At 35.8% G+C, this 22,213-nt stretch overlaps 1 protein-coding gene across 3 annotated transcripts in view; it reads left to right on the top strand.

Moving 5' to 3' along the window:
- Nucleotides 1-22,213, top strand: part of SEMA3D (semaphorin 3D) — a 185,788-nt gene that overhangs the window by 56,150 nt on the left and 107,425 nt on the right. For all 3 annotated transcript variants that reach the window (XM_046670512.1, XM_046670511.1, XM_046670513.1), the window contains exon 2: nucleotides 6,163-6,353. In XM_046670512.1, coding sequence (XP_046526468.1) covers nucleotides 6,203-6,353 — 151 coding nt within the window. In that variant the 5' untranslated portion in view covers nucleotides 6,163-6,202. The remainder of the gene's footprint in view (nucleotides 1-6,162; nucleotides 6,354-22,213) is intronic.

Below are 22,213 nucleotides of genomic sequence, written 5' to 3'. Positions count from 1 at the left end.
TGGTCATAGGTCCTCGTGTCTCCTGAGATTAAAAAGTTCTTGGGGCTGGCCCCGTGGCTGAGTGGTTAAGTCCATGGACTCTGCTTTGGTGTTCCAGGGTTCACCTGTTCTGATACTGGGCTCAGACCTAGCACTGCTCACCAGGCCATGCTGTGGTAGCATCCCACATAGAACAACTAGAATGACTTACAGATAGGATATACAACTATGTACTGGGGCTTTGGCGAGGATAAAAAAAGGAAAGTTGACAACAGATGTTAGCTCAGGACCAATCTTCCTCACCAGGAAAAAAAAGAGAGAGAGCGAGAGAGAGAAATTCTCTAGTGACCTTATGTGTACCATAAAGATATGAAGAGCAAATAGCTCTTTATAAATTAAAAAAATTGGGGCCAGCTCAGAGGCGCAGTGGTTAACTTCACACGTTCCACTTTCTCGGCAGCCCGGGGTTCACCAGTTCGGATCCCGGGTTCGGACTTGGCACCACTTGGCAAAAGCCATGCTGTGGTAGGTATCCCACATATAAAGTAGAGGATGATGGGCATGGATGTTAGCTCAGGGCCAGTCTTCCTCAGCAAAAAGAGGAGGATTGGCAGTAGTTAGCTCAGGGCTAATCTTCCTCAAAAAACAGAAAAAAGACAATAAATTAAAAAAATTAAAGATTCTTTTCCTCTCTTCTCTAACCTACCCACACACACAGACACACAAACACACATGGACATGCACACACACATCTGAGGGAGAATCCTAAATCTAAATGTTCAAGATTTTCATGTGTGAAGACTTAGTGTGTATTTTAATTCTTGTCATATGCATACCATCTACTTTTTCATCATAATTATGTATTATCTTTCCTTAATGACTTTTGGAACAAATGGATATAAATAAGTAAGGCAAATCAATGAAGTTCACATAGAAGATTTTATATTCTTTGCTCCTCAAATAATATTTTTGACGAGTTATTATCCGTCTAATAAGTTCTGGACCTTTGTATTCCTTTGGGAAATGACACAAGACCTTCTTGATTGTTAGATTATGCGTTTGGATCTCTGATTTAGTGGAACAGTGTGTAAAAATCTCTCATAATGAGAATACTCCCTATTGGCTCCACATCCAGGGATCCCCAAGAGCGCTGTGTGTCCCAAGGAACATCTGGAATGGATTATGTGCAGTTAATTGGCTCCAGGTCGAGCTTGTTACAGACAGTAGCATGTAGTATAACCTATGCAGTTCACTAAATCCACCCACTGTAGGTTAAATCACACCTCCTTCTCTCTATAATTCCTCCCAGATGCAGGACACACACACATCTGCATACACAAAACACACACATCTGCACACAAACATGCACTGGAAGATTGCAAAATATCAATGGATTACTGGAGAGGTTGTTGGCAATACATTTAACCCATAAATTATCTCAATTAAAAGATTAACTTCAATTCAAAGGATTCTTGGGGAGAAAAACAAAGAATCAGGAGCAGTAGATTATAGAGAGTGACTATTTTATAGTAGAAAAAGATTTGAAGTTAAAAAGAAAGGTTCCAGCAGGTTCAGGATGTTTTGTTTTATTTTGTCCCTTACCCTTAGCATATGTTTCAGCACGTGTAGACACTTATCAGGATGTCATAGTAGCAAGGAAGGCAGTGCTTTGATTTTTAACTTATTTAACAATATTAATGAGCTGGACTACAAGGAACAGTATGACTACTGTGCATTGAAACCTGAAACATCAATCTTCTTAACTTATAGAGTTGGAGGCACAGGGCATGTCTTAGCAATTAATGACCAGTTGGAGGAGTAGATATCTCAATACATAGCCAAGGGCCATTAACCCCAACTGATCATTAATTCCCAGGAAATGTCCTGTACTGAAGTCATTATTGTTAATGAAATGCACACACGGAGAGTTCCCTCTCTTTTGCCTGTGTACATAACCGTACATTCACATTACATATGTTGTTGCATGTCATGAAAACAAGTAGTATTTCACATGCCCAGAGTGCCAAAAAACTCAGCCTAATGAGAAATTTAATATATTTAATCCCTACATTCAGTTTACCTTTCACTTTTTTTTTTTTTGAGGAAGATTAGCCCTGAGCTAACTACTGCCAATAGTCCTCTTTTTCCTGAGGAAGACTGGCCCTGAGCTAACGTCCGTGCCCATCTTCCTCTACTGTATATGTGGGATGCCTACCACAGCATGGCGTACTAAGTGGTGCCATGTCCCCACCTGGGATCCGAACTGACGAACCGAGGGCCACCAAAGCGGAAGGTGCGCCCTTTGCTGCACCACCAGGCTGGCCCCAACCTTTAACTTTTTTTGAAGGATGTGGGTAGGTGGAAGAATACTTGTTTGTAAGTCAAGGCTGTGAATCGGCTGTTAAGGTGGATATAGGGAAAAATGAAAGGAACAGGGAAATGGGATTAGAGAAGCGCTAATGAATATGGATGGAACCAGCACGCATGCTCTACTACCAAAGGCAGTGTGGAGTAATGGCATTGTTTGAGTCATAGTATATTAGGTACCAGAACAGGTATGAGGCACCTTTAAGAGTTAGGTCAAGTTCCTTTTTTGGTGCCCTCTCTCTTCCATCCTACTGGTTTATGCTGTGTTCTCTCTTCCTTCTCCTCATAGCAATCTAACCAAGTCTATCATGCTTCTAGTGTTTCAGGAACCCTTAACTAGGTATATCTGTTCTCTGGAACTGTCTCTTTTTGCTTTCCATTTTCCTTTGTCTGTTCTCCATGAAACTATCCTTGTCTTGCTTAAACCTATATGATACTCCTTTGAGCTGTTTTTTATAGCATCCCATAAAGTCTCTATTTTGGCAATTATTTCATGGAACTTTAATTATTTGCATATATTCAACCACTCCTTTCAGAAAAGAAGTTTATCTTTTTCCTCATCTTGATAAATGGTTGGGGATTAGCTATGGTGTTAATAACTGTTAAAAATATGTTTATGGGGCTGACCCCGAGGCTGAGTGGTTAAGTTTGTGCACTCTGCTTTGGTGGCCCCATGTTTTGCCAGTTCAGATCCTGGGTGTGGACATGGCACCACTCATCAGGGCATACTGAAGCGGCGTACCACACAGCACAACCAGAAGGACCTACATCTAGAATATACAACTATGTACTGGGGGGAAGGGGGTGGCTTCAGGGAGAAGAAGAAGGGAAAAGAAAAAGATTGGCAGCAGATGTTAGCTCAGGTGCCAATCCTTAAAAAAAAAGAATATGTTTATATTTTTATATGTATTTTCTTATTTGTGTAAAAGCAGTAAGTTTTTAAGGAGGATCTGTAAGTCAGAGAATGGATCTACTTTTTACTGGTGTAAAAGTCATATTGAAAAGTTACAAGGATGCATTTCTTACAAGATTAATTTAAAACTCACATAATTGAAAGCTAATCCTGATAATTTTTTCTGTAGACCTGCTAAAGTAACTCTGTTTCATGGCAATAGCATAAACATGTTTTCCTACTAGCTCTGAAAGAATATAATTCTTTAGTTTTTAAGAGTTTGTTTTAAATATGTCATTTAAGGGACTTCATTAGTGTTTTATATTAAAATGTATATTATTGAAATTTTAAAAACTAGAATTTTCATAAAGGGTTGCTGATGGTATAGATCCTTTTGGTCAGAAGGATATTCCTGTTTTCTCTCAAATTAAGTCTTATTAGGTGAAACCATCAAGAAGTATCAAGTACATGTGAATAAAATATGTGATATGTGGCATATTTAGTACAATATTCTTAATAAGTATCTAAATCAACTTGATTATTTGCATTGTAGTAATCTTCTAAATCAAAGAATTTAAATATGCACATATTACACACAAGACAGAACAGTTTGATGCTTCCTATAGGTATCTTTGAAGGTAATTAAAGTAACTGAGAAAATATAATTTATTAAACATTCATGTTCAACATTTCTTGAAGAAACAACATAAAATTTGTAGTCTATCCTTAAAATGTTTGTCGTGTATAAAAATAAATACATGTATCCCTAAATTCTATTTCACTTTACCAGATTGATCTTAACTTCTGAGATTTAAGGTAACTAAAACCTTACTATTCAAAATCTGTGAGGCGTCTTAGTAAAGAGTTGATCTTCCATAAAAAAAAGAAATTCATTCTTATTAGCCCTTTACTTAAAACTAAACCATACAGACATAAAATATTTATTTTGATATTAAATAATTAGAAAATTACTTAAAGTGTAGTACTTTTTTATTATGGCTAAAGCTGTCATCAAGGATGTAGAGAAATTATTGGGACAAAAGTTGAAGCAGGTACCACATCTGGAATCCTCCCTGGGAGTAGGCATAGCAAGATCCTTTCTGTGGGCTATTTCTTAGAAAGACAGCGATAACTTTGTGGAGAAGGAAGAGAAGTTGAAAACTGCATCAAGAGTTGACGATGACTTGATTCTGCCTTAATGAAAAGCACCCAAAGACGTAGGGGTTAAGAGGGCTGACTCTAGTTACAGTCCCGAACAAACATTTTAATCCATCTCTTATTTGCCATGTGACCTTAGGAGAACTGTTTATCTCTGTACCTCAGTTTCCTCATCATGAAATGAGGTAAATAATTACCTGTCCTTCTTGGCTGTCATTAGTGTTGACAAAAAGTAAGTGGAGGTGTATTAAAATTTTTAAGAGTTTCTTTGAGCAAAAATCAATTTGAATTGGGCAGCACCAAACTGGAAGTGGTTAGGCACACTCCACCGACAGGAATCAGGGGAAACACATAGAGAAAGTATGGCAGCAATGAAAGGAAATTATTTTATTGGCTATAGCTTAGAGCCTGATTGGCTGTTTGTTGATTGGTTGTCCTTAGTGTTTTGAGTTCATAACTTTGAGGCATTAACAGGCTTAGATTTCTGTTTGCTTAAGTAGGCACAATAGCATCAGAGCCACGTCACTCTAATGGCCTCTGTTTAATTAATTTAACAGCATTAGGTCATTTAATTTATGTAAAGTACTTTTTAGAAAGTATCCGGTACATATAAATACTGAGTGAATGTTGTTTGTAATTACTATTATTAGCGTAGTTTGAAATATGTGAGTTTTGATTTATTCCATGTCTTAAAAAAGACGACCAAGGGAGCTTGTTTATGGCAACCTAGTAAATAACTACCTCCTCCCTCTTATAAACTTTTATTTTACAGTTTGTTTTTCTATTTAGTGTGTTGAATTCAAACAAATAGACTGCCAGTTCTTTCTCCAGGAAAAATGGGTTTATTTGGGATCAGCAAAGAATTGCAATTCTGTATCTGCAACCATGGCAAGCTGTGTGCAAATCCCCAGCAGCAAGAGGAAGAGAACCATTATTATAGAAGGGAAGAGGAAGTTGGGAGGACTATTGTAAACAGAGTCCATTGGAGGAATCAAGAGTTTCATGTGTAGTGGCTTTCCATTGGCTAGGTTGTGACAGTCTTTCATTGGCTGAGCTCCTTGCTGGTCAAGAAGAGCAAGTCTTTCTTCTTGCTGTTGGGCTCTGCTATGGACACTGGGCGTGAAAGCTATCCCTTGTGGCCTCTTGTCTCCATTTTAATGAGGTTTTTGTTTGTTTGTTTCCACAAGTGCTGCCCTGTGTGGAGTAGGGTAGAGTGCAGGTTAGATTGCATTGTCCCAGGCATAAAATCTGTACTGCTTTCCCTGACCTGATCATGTGCAATTTTAAGTAGAATTTTAAAATACCTTTTCGGTCAGAAACACTCCCTCAAAATAAGAGCTTTTGTTTTGTTTTGTTTTTCTTCGGGGTCTTTTCCTTTGGGAATGATTTGGGGGAAAGAGTAGGCTTCTACCAGTATTCTTATCTGATCAAAGAATTCATCAAGTTTAGAAAGAATTAGTTCCTCCTGCATTTGCATGAAAAAAAAATTTAGTAGAGGAAGAGATGCTAATTAACATAAGCAGTTGAATTTTTAGTTGTGTACCTGTCTCCACATCTGAGTAGAGCCAGATCTGAATTTTATTACTCAGTTCTAATTCATTTTCCCTGCAGCAATTTGTAAAAATTGTAAAAAAAAAAAAAAAAGGAAAAAAGAGAGAAAAGGAGCAATTATTTTTTAAAATCTATATACATTCAGAAAATTATAATTTAGTAAGTCTAGGAAAATCTGCAAACTGCTATATTAATAGTTCTTTTCTTACTTTTAGATTAAATTAACGCTGTTTGAAAGAGAACATTGTTTTCATCATGAATGCTAATAAAGATGATAGACCAAAGTCCAGAAGCCACGACTTTTACATTTTTCATGCCTTGGTGGTGCTAAGCATGACCGTGCTGTTTCTTCCAGTCATTGAAACTTCTAAACAAAATATTCCACGAGTCAAGCTAACCTACAAAGGTAAATGTGTAAAGGTTTTTCAGATTGTCCTTGTCTTTTTGATTACTGTATTTCTTTTATTTAAAAATGCATACTGACTTTAGTGAAATGTTTGTAGTATTGGCATCAGTTAATAAAAATACTATTGTAGAACACAAAGCCCAACTATTCATTATTTTTGTGAGGAAAATAGACACCCAAACTGTTAATATATATTTTTCAGCCAGTTGTTTACAATGATCACCTACTGATAAGCATAATTAGGAAATTTTGGTCTATAAGTTGTAATCAGTTTTGTATTAAAATAAATCAATCCCTAAAAATAGAAAAAAACATTAATTCCATATAGCTTCTACTAATTAGTTTATCCCTAGAGGGTTTTCTTTTTTTAAATAGTAAGATATCTTCAGAAAAAATTAACACACTAAAATACCTTTAACTTCTCAAGCATATACGTTTTATTATTTTTAAAAAGCAATGTGAAAGGCTTAAAGTATAAAGATGAAAAAAGTATTTAAGAAATGAAGTCCACTAAGCTAATTGTTTTTAAATGTATAAATTAATATAAAAGCAAAGTTTATATGAGTTATATTTACTTATCTTGTATATATGTATGTGTAATATATATAAAGGGAGAGGTCAAGAGAAAGAAAGAGAGAAAGCCAAATTTCATGCTCAAAGATTTATTTCTTTTGTTTTCTTTTCTGTGATATACACTTGGCTTCTTTAATATTTTAAGTAATGATAGGAATGTAGGGAACTCAGACTCCTTTATTCTGAACTGGCAGGTAAAAATTATGCTGGCAGTTTTAATATTCTCTGATCTTTAAGACAGCTTATTCTCAGCTCAAATTATATATCAGTAATAAAAGCCAATTTGATGACAAATGTGAATGGAAGTGGAATTAGCGTATTATACTCATTACCCATTTTGTATGTTGGTATTTGTTTGGAATTTATATGTCATGAATTAAAGTTAAGGCAACATATTATTTTTTAGTTTTTATATTCTTCTAGAATTTTTAGAACAGATAAAACTAATCTGTTAAAAAAGAAAAATCAGAACATTGCCTTTCCGCTGTTGAGGGAATGATTGATGGGAAAGGGATATGAGAGGAAACTTTCTGGGGTTATGGAAACGTTCTCTATCCACACAGAGATGTGGAGCACCCAAGTACAGCATATGGATTTTTTGCAACCTGTCATACTGCACATGTCGGATTTATTTATTTACCTATATTCAAAGTGTGCCTTAAGAAAAGAAAAGAGACAAATTTTAAAAGCAAACAATAAAAAGAAAAGAAACTTTGAAAATAAAGAGATTGAAGGGAAAAAAAAGGAAACACTATGTAGTTTCTATGGTATAGTGAGAAGCACAAGAACCTTGCCTTGATAAGTGTGAACAATGAAAAATAAATCAGACTTGCAACAAAACTTTTCTAATAGTTAATAATCACTTGCTGTGGATGCAGTGCCTGATCCTGTTTCTCAGAGCCTATACATAAGGAGTTCTTCCCTGAAGCACTTACCTCCCACAGTGAACTTTGAAGTTTACCCAAGCATCATCCTGATATTTGATGAACTGATTATATGATTTTCAGTTGTCAGAATTAAATGGAGTTGAAGAAGACCACATGCTTTGTTTAAGATCACTGGGTGGCCAAAAGAGATTTACAGATTTGTGGGCTTTTATGCCCTTTGATTAATTTATGGAAAAAAAGTAGATTGTCATTGTGATAATTTGGGTTCATAAGCAAAATTTCATATGAGTATTTGTAAAATATTAACTCAAATGTGGTAACTTGATCATTTGAAAATAACAAATCAATAAAAATAGAAAAACCTCAACTAATTTCATATAGCTACTACAAATTAGTTACCCCTAGTTATGGAGGTTTCTTTTTTGTATGATTATATGTTTTTGGATTGGAATCAACCCTCTAAGAGTTCAAAATCTTGTTTTATTCATCTCTCTATAGATTCTCACTCTTCTCAGCACCTAGTGCTTATATAAAAGAACTGGTGCAAGTGTTGGATTAAATGCAATGAGAACTATTCTTTTGATAGTTCTTATGTTCAGTAGGCTTTCCAAATGTTACATTGTTTAGGTTTTTATCTACATGTAGGTTATCTCCATGTCAAAGGCTGGTAAACAGTAGAAACTATTGAATGCAGGGTAGGAATTACAGAAATCTCCTCCCAACCCACCCTCAATAGCTCTCCGTGGCTGCTATTAGCCATTCATTTCCAGATTGTATGCTAATAATAGAATTAGTCATCTTGGCTAGGAGAATTACTGACAGCCTGTACAGAGCACTCTTCTTTCCACTTTAAAGAAAGTGGAGTCTTGTCTTTGGAAATCATCAGTTCAGCATTATGAAGCCTACATTTTCCATCCACTTTCAAGAATTTCAAGTTTCCCTATCCACCTATACTGTATCTGAGAGTTTAGAAGGAAAGTAGTTCAAATCTTGATATACTACCTTTTAAAAGTGGCCTATTCGTGAATAAACAAGTTTATGATATAAAAATTATTGCTAATTTAGGGTTATGGTGAGAAAAATTGCTTGTATACCACAATCCTACTTCTGAGATAATAATCACAGCTCTTCCATGGCATTGTGTCTTTCTCTTATGACTCTGACTAGTGAATTGAGATCAGCTACCACACCCATTGCTTAGATAGTTTCGAGAGAGTCAAATGTTTGTGCTTGAGCACTATAACACTGCCAGAATGTGAGATTAGAAAAATTAGCCAAAATGAAAGCTCAGTTTTGTTTTCAAAAATATTAGTTTAATGGGCATGAAACCAGCCTTGTTTTCTTTGCTTTCCATAATTCATGCTTCCTTAGGTGCTGACGCCATGCAGCCAGTATCAGAAGAGTTGGCTACTTCAAACAGCTTCAAGATTATTTTGAGGGATTTCTTAAAGGCCAGTGGAAATATAATAGCCATTTTATCCAAAGAATGCTCTTTGATAAAGACTTAGCTTTGAATCTCTGAATCCACAGGAGCTTGTTTGGTTCTTTCGTTGAGTAGAGAGATTTCCCTTCTGTTCCATATTTTGAATTCTTGCACATTTATGCATACTAAATCTGTTCCTTGAGTAATAAGTAAGGAACTTTGGAGATCAGGATGTCCTGTATTTCTGGATTTTGTGTTAGAAAGTTAATATATATATTTTGCCCTACAAGGTGGGCTTCTCACAGTGACTGTTACAGTTTATACTGCAGATGTAATAAAAATAATTTTTGAGAGATGATCTACTTCACTTTTTCTTCTTCTACTTCACTGCTACACTATTACACTTGTAATAGTGTAAATATTTTCTATCTTACAATCATCATGAAGAAACTCATGTGAGTTGACGGTGTTTATACCCAGGAGTTGTTCGTATTTGTAATGTTATTTGTTTGGAAAACTCCAGAAGATGAGTTAGGTAACATAGCTAAAGAGGAAGTGGACAAAAACTTTAGAGAAGGAAGAAAAAATGAAAGTTAACCAATATACAAAGATTCATCCCTTAAGATGCATTGTAATTTCTTTCATCTTTTTTTCTTTTTTGCATATTCTCTTTAACCTTTCTTCTTCTTTCCTGTTTTAGAGTCTAGTATTATCTTACATTTGAATGGCTTATAGCAGATATAGATGTCGATCTGTCATACATATAGAGTCTGTTTTCTTACTGCATCCTTTTGAGCCTGTGATAAGGAGAATTCAGCAATCAATTCCATTTGAATATTTTCCCCAAAAAACTCTTGCTCTCTCAAAGAATCACAGTAAACCTGCAAAGCACCAGTTAATTAACACTGAATCCACACATATAAGACATCAGGAAGGAATCTAAACCACTAATGCTTACCATGTGTTCACCTATTCTACAATTACATATTGAGCGACCGCTATGTACCTGGCACTGTTCTAGCTCAGAGAAAAGTCACAGTCCCCTTTGAGTTTTTTTCCAGATACAGAGACAGACAATGGACAGGTAAATAAACAAATGAATATCATTTCAAATAGTGGGAAGTGCTATGAAGAATAGAATGCAAGAGAATGACTGGGTACAGGTACTCTACTTAGACTTTATCATGTCTAAGTTTTATGACACCCTGAAAACCATTTTTTATGCCCATTTTATAGATAAAAAACATGAGGCTCAGCGTCTGAAGGCCTACCCTAAAGCAAGAAGCTCTCAAGTGACAGAACTAAGTTGTGTGTTTTCATTTCTCTAGTTCAAGGCCCATGCTCTTGCCACCTTGTGCCCTCCAGGAAAACATTACATATTCAGGAATACAAGTGTCAAGATATAAAAATGTCAGATTTCACGATTACGTCTTTGGCAGTATGCTCTTTTCAATAACTACTGATAACACTAAATGTGTTCTGCTTCTTCAAAACTTATATGTATTTTCATAGAGAAGAAAAACTTGAAATCACTTTTAAAATTTTATCTGCTATTGTATAACTAAACATTAATGTTTTTGATAGAATGTTTTGTTGGAATTTTCTGAGATATAATTGGATAAGTCTGTCTTTGTTATTTACAAATGACTTTATTTAGGTGTGAAATACAGCATGTTTCTCAAGTGGAGATTCATGGCTATTTGACTCATCTAACTTGTTTCATTTGCTTCATCTAATATTAGTTCTATTGTCTTGATTCCGTATAGTATAACAGTGAAGAGAGCAAGTTCTGAAGCCAAACTGCATAGGTCTTAACTGCTGTTACTAGTTGTGAGATAGTTGGATGTTTATTTTCTGTGCTGCAGTTTTCTTATTCATAACGTAGTAAATCTAAATGCACTAATTTAATTCTAATAAGGTTGTTGTGAAGGTGTGTTGATCCATGTGAAGCACCTAAAACAGTGTTTGGCATAGTAAGCATTTAATAAATGCTTTCAATTATTATTTTTTGTGAAACATTATTATCTTTCTAGATATTAATGGTTGTCCCCAGACCAAAGGTTTCCCTATGTAAGCAGGTTTGAAAAATAGTTCCCTGTTGGAGATTTACAACATACATTAAAATTGCTTCTGTTTACTACCAAAGTATTTTCTACTAGAGTTAGTTTCCCTCAGTCAAGCACCAACTACAGACTGTGAATTTATTGAAGGTACTTTCCAGTATTTTTACCTTTGTGGTCTTCTAGTAGTTAACAAGCTATTACAGTTTAAAAGGTTGTTCTTGACCTTGATAAGAGTAGTGTCTTTGAGTGCGAGAATCATAGCACAATTAGGACGGCTTCTGAAGAGTGTGAGCTCAGGGACAGGGCGTGGTAATAGATAATTCTTTGAGTGTCTTTTTTTTTTTGAGGAAGATTAGCCCCGAGCTAACATCTGCTGCCAATCCTCCTCTTTTTGCTGAGGAAGACTGGCCCTGAGCTCACATCCGTGCCCATCTTCCTCTATTTTATATGTGGGATGCCTGCCACAGCATGGCTTGACAAGTAGTGTGTAGGTCCACACCCGGGTTCTGAACCGGTGAACCCTGGGCCACTGAAGCGGAATGTGCAAAGTTAACCTCTGCACCACCAGGCCTGCCCCCTTTGAGTGTCTTTGAGTGGTTGGTAGCCCTCAGAGTGGGTTAAAATGAATCATAAAATCATTCAGGAGTTCAGACTATATGATGCAATCTAAAGTGGGCATTTTTGTTGTCAAATTAATGGGAAAAGAAGATAGCTTGCCTGAATACCTGCCCCTAAGTACTTGATAAGGAAGCATTATCAATCTTATGGTAAGAATTCCCATATAATATTTTTTTCTATAAAGCAAGTCATTGATAGTTTAATTTCGGTGGATGTGCCGTGTTTGAAGGAACTCACTTGTTTTCTGAGACATATTTTCTTTAAACTCAGGCTGTGCAGTTGGGCTTTCACAGGTTTAAGAGTTCAAGGAGAATGTTATTGTGTATATGATTTCCAACTGTCAACAGTCAATAGTTTCTGAATGCCCACTTTGTTTCTAGCCTTGTTCTGGCAACAAAGGGGTATATCAGCAAATAGAAGAGGCAAAAATCCCTGTCATCATGTAGTTTATAGTCTTATATGGAAAGGCAGACCATACATAAGTACATTACATAGCAAGATAGATGATAAGTACTATGGAGAAAAATGAATCAGGAAAGTTAGCTGAAGAGTGGTGAGGGTGTAGGAGTCAAATATGGTGGTCAGGGAAGAGCTCATTGGGAGAGTGATGTTTTCACGAATACTTAGAGAAATTACTGTTGCCAGTCATGCAGATACTTGGGAAAAGAATGTTTTTTGGGAAAAGGAATAGCAGGTGCAAAGGTCCTGAGGCAAAAAGATGTCTGGCATGTTCAAGGATCCAAAAAAGAGAGTATGGCTAAAAAAACAGTGGGGTGGGGCAAAGAAAAGGATTGATTAAATCAGAGAGTTAATAGGAGGGAAGAAGGATTAGATTCTTTCACTGTTGCCATTGTTAAAATATTGGCTTTTATTTAGTCTGAGTGTTATGGAAATCCACTGGAGAATTTTGAGCACAGAGGTAACATGATGTGACTCTCATTGTTGTAGGACACAACAGTGGTTTCTGTAGGACACAACAGTGGTTTCTGTGTTTTGAATACACTGAAAGGGAGAGATCAGGGAAATAGGGAGCCAAATTTGAAGCTGTTGTAATAATCCAGATGAGAAATGATGGTCTGTGGGCCAGACTGGTTGCAGTGGAGGTAGAAGAAAAGGATATGAAGGTAGGGCCAACAGGATTTGTTGATAGATTGGATATGAAGTAAGAGACTCCATTTTTTGTTTTTTTTTTTTTTGAGCTAAGGATGGAGTTACCATTAATTGAGATAGCAAAGATTGTGAAAGAAGTAAGTTTTGGGGGGAAGATCAAGTGGACGTATTTGTTTGAGCAGGCTTTTAGATATCTAAGTGAGATGACAAGAAGGCATTTAAATATGTAATTTCTGGAATTTATGGGAGATGTCAATTGAAGGCATGAATTTGTCAGTTAGTATATAGGAATTTTTAAATTCATGAGACTCTGTGAGATAACCAAGGAATGTAGAAGAATTTGAAGGTTGAATTCTGGGATACTCTTAAGTCAGGAAATTAGAGAAAGGAGGAATGACATCAGTGTGAACTAAAAAGTGCCCAGGGATGTAGGAGAAAAATCAGGAGTTGTAGTATACAAGTTAAAGAAAGAAAGGAAAGGACAAGGGATTATCAGCAGTGTCATTCAGCTAATGTGTCATGAAAGATGATAAGTAAAAATTAACAACAAAAGTTTATAGTTGACCTTGATGAGACAGCGTCTTTGACCGTGGGAGCCACAGCACAATTTGGGTGGATTCTTAAAATCATAAGCTCAGGGACTGGAGACAATTGTAGATAATTCTTACAAGCAGTTTTCCTGTAATGGAGACGTGGGCAGTAGTAGCTGGAAGGACAGTGAGATCAAGACACTTGTTTTTTAAAAACAGCATATTTATATGCTAATTAAAATAATCGGGAAAGGAATAGTTGAGGATTCAGGAGAGACATGGGACAGTCCATACCCTATTGAAGAAAATGTTGGTGACACTTCATTTTGTTCTCTAAAAACAGGCTACTTTTAAAACATATGTTAATAAAAGTGGCTTATTTTGCATAATAAACTCTTATCTGGTTCATTATCAGTTTCAACTATGTCTAGATGGAAAGAGAGGTTAAAAAGATATAAGAATGTTTTCAAGGAGGAGTATGTTCAGTTTGATATAGTGATACAGGTTGTAAGTACGATATATGTTTAGCAAATTGATGTGTAAGGATTTGGAAATGAAGTTCCAGAAAGGTTAAATATAATAACCTCAGGGTTGTATAAGTAGATAATTAAAAAACTGATCCAAGTCTCCTGCTTTGCAGTTCAATAATGTTTGTGCTACAACTTGCCTGTATCCAACACTATTATTTAATAATAATTAAAATCTATTTCACATTGTATGTGGAGCACTATTCTAAATACTAGTGATCTGTGGAGGTTCACAGAGTGGTAGAAGTTACACGGTAATATATGGTAATATATGATGTAATATTGCCAAACACGTATTCTACAAACAGCCTTCCTGGAATGAAGAAGATATATAAAAGTCACTGAGGTCTACACTGGTCAGCAGTGTCCTCCTGGAAGGGTAAAAAGGAACTTCGTCATGAGACAATTTGGTTGTGTCTTTGGATATGCATACATATGGAAGGAACTTTAGAAGGGGGCGTAGCTTATGTAAAGGCAGTTTTTTCTGGGATTAAACGCAGTCAACTATTGTTTTGGTTTAAAAAGTTCTTTTTGAACAGATCTTTTATGTAGTTGGTTTATTATTTGCTAAATTATTGAGGAGATAAAAATTTTTATGTGCAACTGCTTGTTTTATGACTTCATTTAACTAAAATTTGGCTCTAATTCCTTGGATCTTATTAAAGGAATTTTTACAGTGAGATTCTTTCAATATATGTATAAAATATAAATTTAAGGACATTTTTAAATGAATATCATTGGATCTTTTTTAACAGAATATTTGACAAATTCCTCTCTGTTTCGTAAGAACTAGTAACAGACATTTTGCATTTTTCTAACAGTCTTTTAAACGTACTGATTTAAATTCTATTCAAAAGAGGCATAAATTAGAACTAAAGTGCTTTTTACTTATAAAGAAAGATACTCGTAAAGGAGTTTATTTGACTCAAGCCACAATGAGCCAGACACAGTCTAGAAAATAAGATACATACTTCCGTGATCCCAATGGAATGGTGAAGCAGAAAGAGCAATAGAAGTGAACTTGTCTGTGGGTATATGTATTCTGTAAAAATGTAAGTAGCGTTGTTTTGAAAAAGAATCTTAATTTTTATTAAGTAATGATAAATCTTAAAATATAAAATATAACTGTTGGGGCCGGCCCTATGGCACAGTGGTTAAGTTCGCACGTTCCGCTTTGGTGGCCCGGGGTTTGCTGATTCAGATCCCGGGTGCGGACATGGCACCGCTTGGCACACCATGCTGTGGTAGGCATCCCACATATAAAGTAGAGGAAGATGGGCACAGATGTTAGCTCAGGGCCAGGCTTCCTTAGCAAAAAAGAGGAGGATTGGCAGCAGATGTTAGCTCAGGGCTGATCTTCCTCAAAAAAATAAAATAAAATAAAATATAGCTGTAATGGGTCATGGGGCTTAGAGTTAGAAGACCTGGATAGGTTTTAGCTCTTTCTCTGGCATGTCCTGTCCATGCACCATTAGAAGAATTATTTCCTCCTTCTAAGTCTAGGTTTTCTCATCTGAAAATTAGTGATAATCCCTCTGGTTCTCCTTAAGGATCGCATTGAACGATAGAAGGAAAGCTCCTTGGATGTTAGAAAGGACAAAATTGATGTTATGACAGGCTTCAAAGAGAGACCAAACATAATTTATTATTGAGTTAATTGAAGTAAGATACGAGGAAAATTGAAGGTCTTTAAAAATATAATTATATTTAGGCATCTTATGAAGAATTTCTGCTGCCACAGATAACAGGAAAATTACTTAAACGTCAATAAGAAATCATAACTTGTCATCTTTGCATCTTGCTTCCAGGTTAATATTAAATAAATGTACTTCTCTTCTTTATATGAGAAAACTGAGGGGAAAAAGTTTATATATCATTGGTTTAAACTAAGCAGGTCATTTATTACTTGTAGGAATTGTTAGTTATAACTTAATTAAGTTAGAATAAGTTAAGGATGTACACATTTGACCAATGTAGACTTGTGAAGGAAAAAAATAATAATTTGGCCCTCTTGCATAAACTAACACATGCTATCATTTAAGGATTTGAGAGAAACTCCAGTATAGAGAAAAGGGAAAGAGTGCAGCTCTTCCATGCAATGGGGCCACAGTGTTCTTTAGCCATTCTACCCCAGGTATGGTTCAAGGACCATCAGCAGCATACTCTGGGAGCTTGTTAGACATGCAGAATCTCACGCTTCTTCCCAGATTTCTAAATGAGAATCTGTATCTTAACAAGAATCCCAGTTGATTAGAATGCACGTCAAATCCTGAGAAGGTCTTCTCTAGGGTGTTTTGTTTCAGACCCCCTCGCTTCTCCCCCACCCCCGACATGAGCATTTGGAGATGACAACAGGAACCCCTTATGATTGCAAAGCATTAGAGCTACAGTTGGGTCTCCAAATGGCACATTAACCTTTAAATTATTAGTAAGACTGTAATAAATCTGATTTAGGTGGAAGGTAGATAAACCAACATAAACAAGAATCACTAGTTTGAAGAGTCATTAATTAAGTGTTTATTAGGCTTCTTCTGTACAAGAAGTGGTGATGAATTGCAGCTGTGATTTAGACATTATTCTTATCTGCAAGTGCTTCTGGTCTTTTTAAGGGACAAACTAACTGCAAAAAGATTAATACCATTGGATTAGGGTAAATAAAACCAAACATTTAAAAGAATTTCAGAGGAGGTTGAGTATGAAGTTGAACTTTGAACACTGGAGGAAATTTAGAGCTTATTGAATGCAGTATATGTTGGCACTGGAGGATTTTTGATCATGAAATTGACCTAACTTAATTGTGATTTAGGGGGAAAAACACAGTAGGCTACATTATGTGGTAGGGATAGGTGGGGGGGGGGGGACAGAACACGGTTGTTTATAAGACTGTTATAGTAATTTAGAGAAGTAGTAATATTGATCTTGGCCCAGCTGACAGTAGGAATAAATATTTGAGGAGGAAGAATAGAAAGTTTGTGTGATAGAATCTATAAAGCTTTAAATTTAGCTGGAAATTGATGTGAGGGAAGTGAAATAGACTTAGAAGTACTAATTGTTTTTAAATAGGGGAAAAAGGAGTAAGGGAATAGGAAGGGAAACAAAAAACGATTCTGATCTTTTGAGCCTGGGGCCTAGGCCATGTCATTAAAGTCATTAAAAGTCAGTAGGATGAGGGGCTGGCCCAGTAGTGTAGTGGTTAAGTTCACGTGCTCTACTTCAGCTGCCTGGGGTTTGCAGGTTCAGATACTGGGTGCAGACCTACACACTGCTTGTCAAGCCTTGCTGTGGCAGTGTCCCACATAGAAAACAGAGGGAGATTGGCACAGATGTTAGCTCAGGGAAAATCTTTCTTAAGCAAAGAGAGGAAAATTGGTGACAGATGTTACCTCAGGGCCAATCCTCCTCACCAAAAACAAACAAAAAAAGTCATTAGGATGAGATGGTTGGGGGTAGGGGTGTGGGGAACTGACAATATCAAGCAGGTTATTGGAAATTCTGAACTGTGACTTAGGAGAGGCAGTTGCATTTTAGGTGTCTATTTTGAAGTCATTAGTAGAGAACTAACAAGTCATGAAAGAAAAACAATTTATAGGAAACTATAAATAGAAAACATTATTTTATTGCTTATGCCCTATAAATACTGCCTGAAATTAAGGATAACATTATTCTATGACTCTTTTTAATCTTGCTTTTGCAAGTCTATGTGCATATTCTGATGAAAATTCTCTGCACGTGTCTATCAGGATTATCCTTCTTGGACAAGTGATTAGAGAACCCTTTCTGGGGGAAACCTAGAGAAAAGTTAAACAGATAATTGATTTCTGTTCATTTTGAATGAAAAGCCAAACTGAAAACTTCCTGAATCAGTGGAAGTTAGATTTCAGATCAGCTGTTGCACTGGGTCTCCAGTGTGATAAATGAAAAAAAACCCAAAAAAACAAAAAAACCCCCCAAACAAAAACCAAAACATATTCAGACCAATTATTTTAAATTTCATAATGGCAAAATATCAAGATTGAAGAGGTGATTCAGATAACCTCCAGGAAAAATAGAAGATACATTCAAAGGCTTTGGGATCTGGCATGAGACTTCTCAAGCGTGACTTTGGAAGTTGGAAGGTAGTGTATAAATGCCTCAGATCTCTGACAGTGAGTTCTGTTCAACTCAGAATTCAATAGTTAGCCCAACTATCAGTAAAGGTAAAGTACAGACATTTTCACACATGGAAAATTTCAAAACTTTAATTCTCAGTCACCCTTTCTTAGGAAGCTTCTGGAGATGTGCTCACTAAATAAGATAATAAATCAAGGAGGAAGACATGGGATTCAGGAAAGATGGGATTCATAATAGGAGAGAAGTAGAAGGAAATTTGAGAAAGCTGTTTCTTAGGCCAGAGACCAGCCAATCTATAGGAAGAGGAAGAAAGACCCTAGGAGGGATGTCTCCAGGATAAAAACAAAGAACAATCTGACAGAATTTCACTTGAAAATTTTATGGAGGCGTTTTTCAGAAAGTGTAGAAAGATTTGATCATGATCTTAAAGAAAATTAATCAAATGTCACAACTGGGAAATTACTAATAAAAGCAATGTTTTTTTCAAGAAAGAAAGTATAATCAGAGAACACTGCTTTCCTAAGTAGGGAAAAATATTCACCTTGCAATAGTAATGGAATCGTTGAACACAGCTTTCATAAAAATGGGCATAATTATAATGTTAGGAGCTTGGTAGAAGGGAAAGAGTTGGCATAAGAAAACTAAAATTCTCAACTTCTGTAAAGAGGAATTCAATGGAAATGTCTGAGAATGATTTTTTAAAGGATAGTGTATGCTTAATATTTATAAATATAAAAATGAATAGAAAATATACTACTAAGTGTGTTATTATGGGGGCTAGATTGGGGGGAGACAGGAGATGGGAGAAGAGACTGATGGGCTTACAGACGCCTTTTAACATTACTTTCTGACATACGTATGCTTAACTTTGATTAATATAATTAATTTTTAAAGGTAATATTGTTATATTTTAAGTTATTCTCATAACTCTTTCCTCTATACATGAATTGTGGTGATCTTAGCTTGAGGGATTATTTGCTACTCTCATACTATTTACATTCAGTAGTAGGTGGTGTACTGAGATATGACTTTGAGTTTTTTAAAAATTAAATTCACATATTTGATTGAAAACAAATCCACATTCATTTGTGACATGGTGTTTTAATTTTAAACATTCCTTGAGATTTGAAAAAGAGAAATTCTCAATACTTTAAAAGGAGTTAGGAAAATAATTGTCAACAAATCAATCTTCCCCAGAATTATCCTCTCAACTATGTCTAAGGAAGTTTATTCTATTATGGCATTGGTCTTCTGGAAATGTACTAGATATTTATAATGTTAGCCTTTTTTAAAGGTCAGTAGGAAAAATTATCATAGCAAAGCTTTTGAGAATATAAAAGGACTCATTCTTACTCAAAGTAAGAATTTATAAGTACTCATAATCATAAATTATGAATCTAACATGTGATGGACTATATAAAGCATCTGCTATTGAAAGCTAGCCAAATAAGAATAAACCTGTGATTTAAAATCATGGATGTAGAGGGAAATGTGACAATGTAAAATTGCCACACTGCTACTCCACATCCTGTCCTGGCAAGAACATAGCTCTGATGATATAATAGGCTTTATTTGTTTCTAATTTGTTTCCCTATGAGATATCATGTGATTTATTATTGACATAGATAATGTACTAAGACCTAATGAACAGAATGATCTCTAACATTCCATTGCAGAAGAGCAAATGAGAATTTAATTTTTTTTTTCCTGATTTGACTTGCATTTGCAGGAAGGAAAACGTTTAGGGTTGAACTTCTCACCAAAGTAGAAGGATAATATAATGTTGAAGTAGTCTTTTGTAGGGATTTTAGGTTTGAATAACGTTCTTTTTTTATATAGTTGATATTGCTTGAACAGTTAGCTCTGGAGACTAAATGTATATAAATAGAAAATAATTCGCATTTTTAATAGGTGGAGGTGAGCTATCATGGTAACCAAAATCTTTTCGTATGATCTCAAGCCTCAGAAAATGAACTGAAAGGTCTCCTGGGGCCAATTCAAGATGAGTTAATTTTCCAAAGTTTGCATCCAAGAAAGAATACTTGCTGCCTTGGCCTAAAAGCTGGAGAAGCAAATACAGGTTCACAGAGAGCCAAGGGCTCAATGAGCCACAACATTGGGGGCTAATTTTCATTTTAGAATCAACAGTTTGATCTCTTTATTCAATTCCTGACTAAACTGAGAACAGGCTTTCTTGGAGAGGAATGGTTTGGTAGCCAAAACATTTCTGGAAGCTGTGGGAGGAAGGAATTCCATAGAAAGAATATTTGGATACTAACAGTCAGCATGAAAGTGCTGGGAATTCAGAGATCAAGGAGGAAAGCTGAATTTATGGAAAAGGCAGGAATAAAAACTCTTTCGCTTCTTTACTTAGACAGCTTTGCAGAGAACACACTGGAGATGTGACCATGTTCAAGAAACCTCAGAACAGCCCTACTGATATAATGGCTATTTCCTTGAGGAGGAGAGGAGTGGGTGGGGTAAGAATTTGTGCCAAATGTCCTGAAATGGAAGGGAAAGGCGACCGGGTTTTGATCTGGATCCATTTTTGGTTGTAAACTTTCTCTGCTGAGGAATTCCACTTTAGATTGGAGTTAATTGGAAATTGACTTTCCTCAAAGGGGATTTTCTTTTTACCTCATGAAGTTTGCCTTTAATAACCTTGAGTTTCTTATTTAAAAAAAAAAAAAAAAAACTTGCCCTTAAATGTTCTTTTTTAAAAGATGTGGGAAGCCATTTTTTAGCTATGTAGTCTTCTGGTGAAAGAAACTGTCAACTCCACCCAGTTGAGCATTTCTGGCAATAAATGCAGGATTTCAAAGGTATAGGATTTTGTTCATTTAACGGTCAAACGTTGAGGAAGTCTGTGTTGTTTAATCCAAAATTTATTAGATTCAACGTGACTAACCACTCCCTTCCTTTCTGGGGTGAAGAGGAAGAATGTAGATCATCAGGTCAAATGTTTCTTCAGGCTGAGTGAACAATTGTATTGGGGATAGTAAAGGGAGATACAAAGAATTCTTTTCAGAACAAAAGTTTATTTCAAATAGGAACAGGGATTATCTGATTCTTAGCCTTTGCCTCACACAGAGGGGCATCTGGTTGTGAGTGAGTAGATTCATTTTTGCTGCACTGCACCACTAAGGGCTAACTGGTTTTGTGAAGCCCACTTAACGGTTCTGGACCTCACTGAATTGGTAACATGTAAATCAAACGGGATTATTGATAAGATCTCCCTTTAGCTTTAATTGCTTTATGCTGTATTTCTGTTCTTCCTAGAGAGGATAGAGACTGCCTGCTCCAAAGGAACAGAGCAATGGCCAAGAATAGATAGGTGAATGACGATTTGTTACTTGATGCCTCAATTTTAAGAACGTTAAACACAAGGTTCTAAGGCCATAGATCACCGGTGCTGGAAGGAGCTTAGTGACCATTTGGTTTCTCTACCCCCGCATATTGATGAGAGAACTGAAGTGGCAATATTGGATTTGCTAAAGGAAATGCAGATAGGAAGTTCTTTCCATTTTACTATCAAAGATATTTAAGAGTCTACTACTTTAAGTATTATTGTTCTTTGTCTCAAATATATTTTCATTTTTGTTGTGAGTGAGCATTTCCTCTCCACTAGGCTGTAACATCCATGAGAGTGGAACTTATCAGTTTTTGCAGCACGTGCAGAGTATCTGGCGATCTCAGATGAGTCAGTTGTTTGCCTTCAAAAGTCAAGTTTTATGAGGGTAGTGACTCACTTTCTTGTGCTAGAAATGAGAAATTATTCTAAACATGGTTATTAACTGTATGTGGGAAACATACAATTTTCCCTGTTAATGTTGGTAAGATGTCAGGAGATGTCAATGCATACTTTGTACATACCTTTCAGAAAATGCACACATACATAGAAACATATGAAAATATCATGTTGTTTATAGGGTTTTTGATCCTCAGAACCATCCTGTGGATCTATAGTGGTTTATGGATCATGAACATCTTTTCTGTGTCATCATTGAATTAAAATCTAT

The sequence above is a fragment of the Equus quagga genome, chromosome 8 (assembly GCF_021613505.1).
Source record: "Equus quagga isolate Etosha38 chromosome 8, UCLA_HA_Equagga_1.0, whole genome shotgun sequence".
Classification (NCBI taxonomy): domain Eukaryota; kingdom Metazoa; phylum Chordata; class Mammalia; order Perissodactyla; family Equidae; genus Equus; species Equus quagga.
Note: the sequence above shows the minus strand (reverse complement) of the source record. Positions and strands in the feature narration are given on the sequence as shown.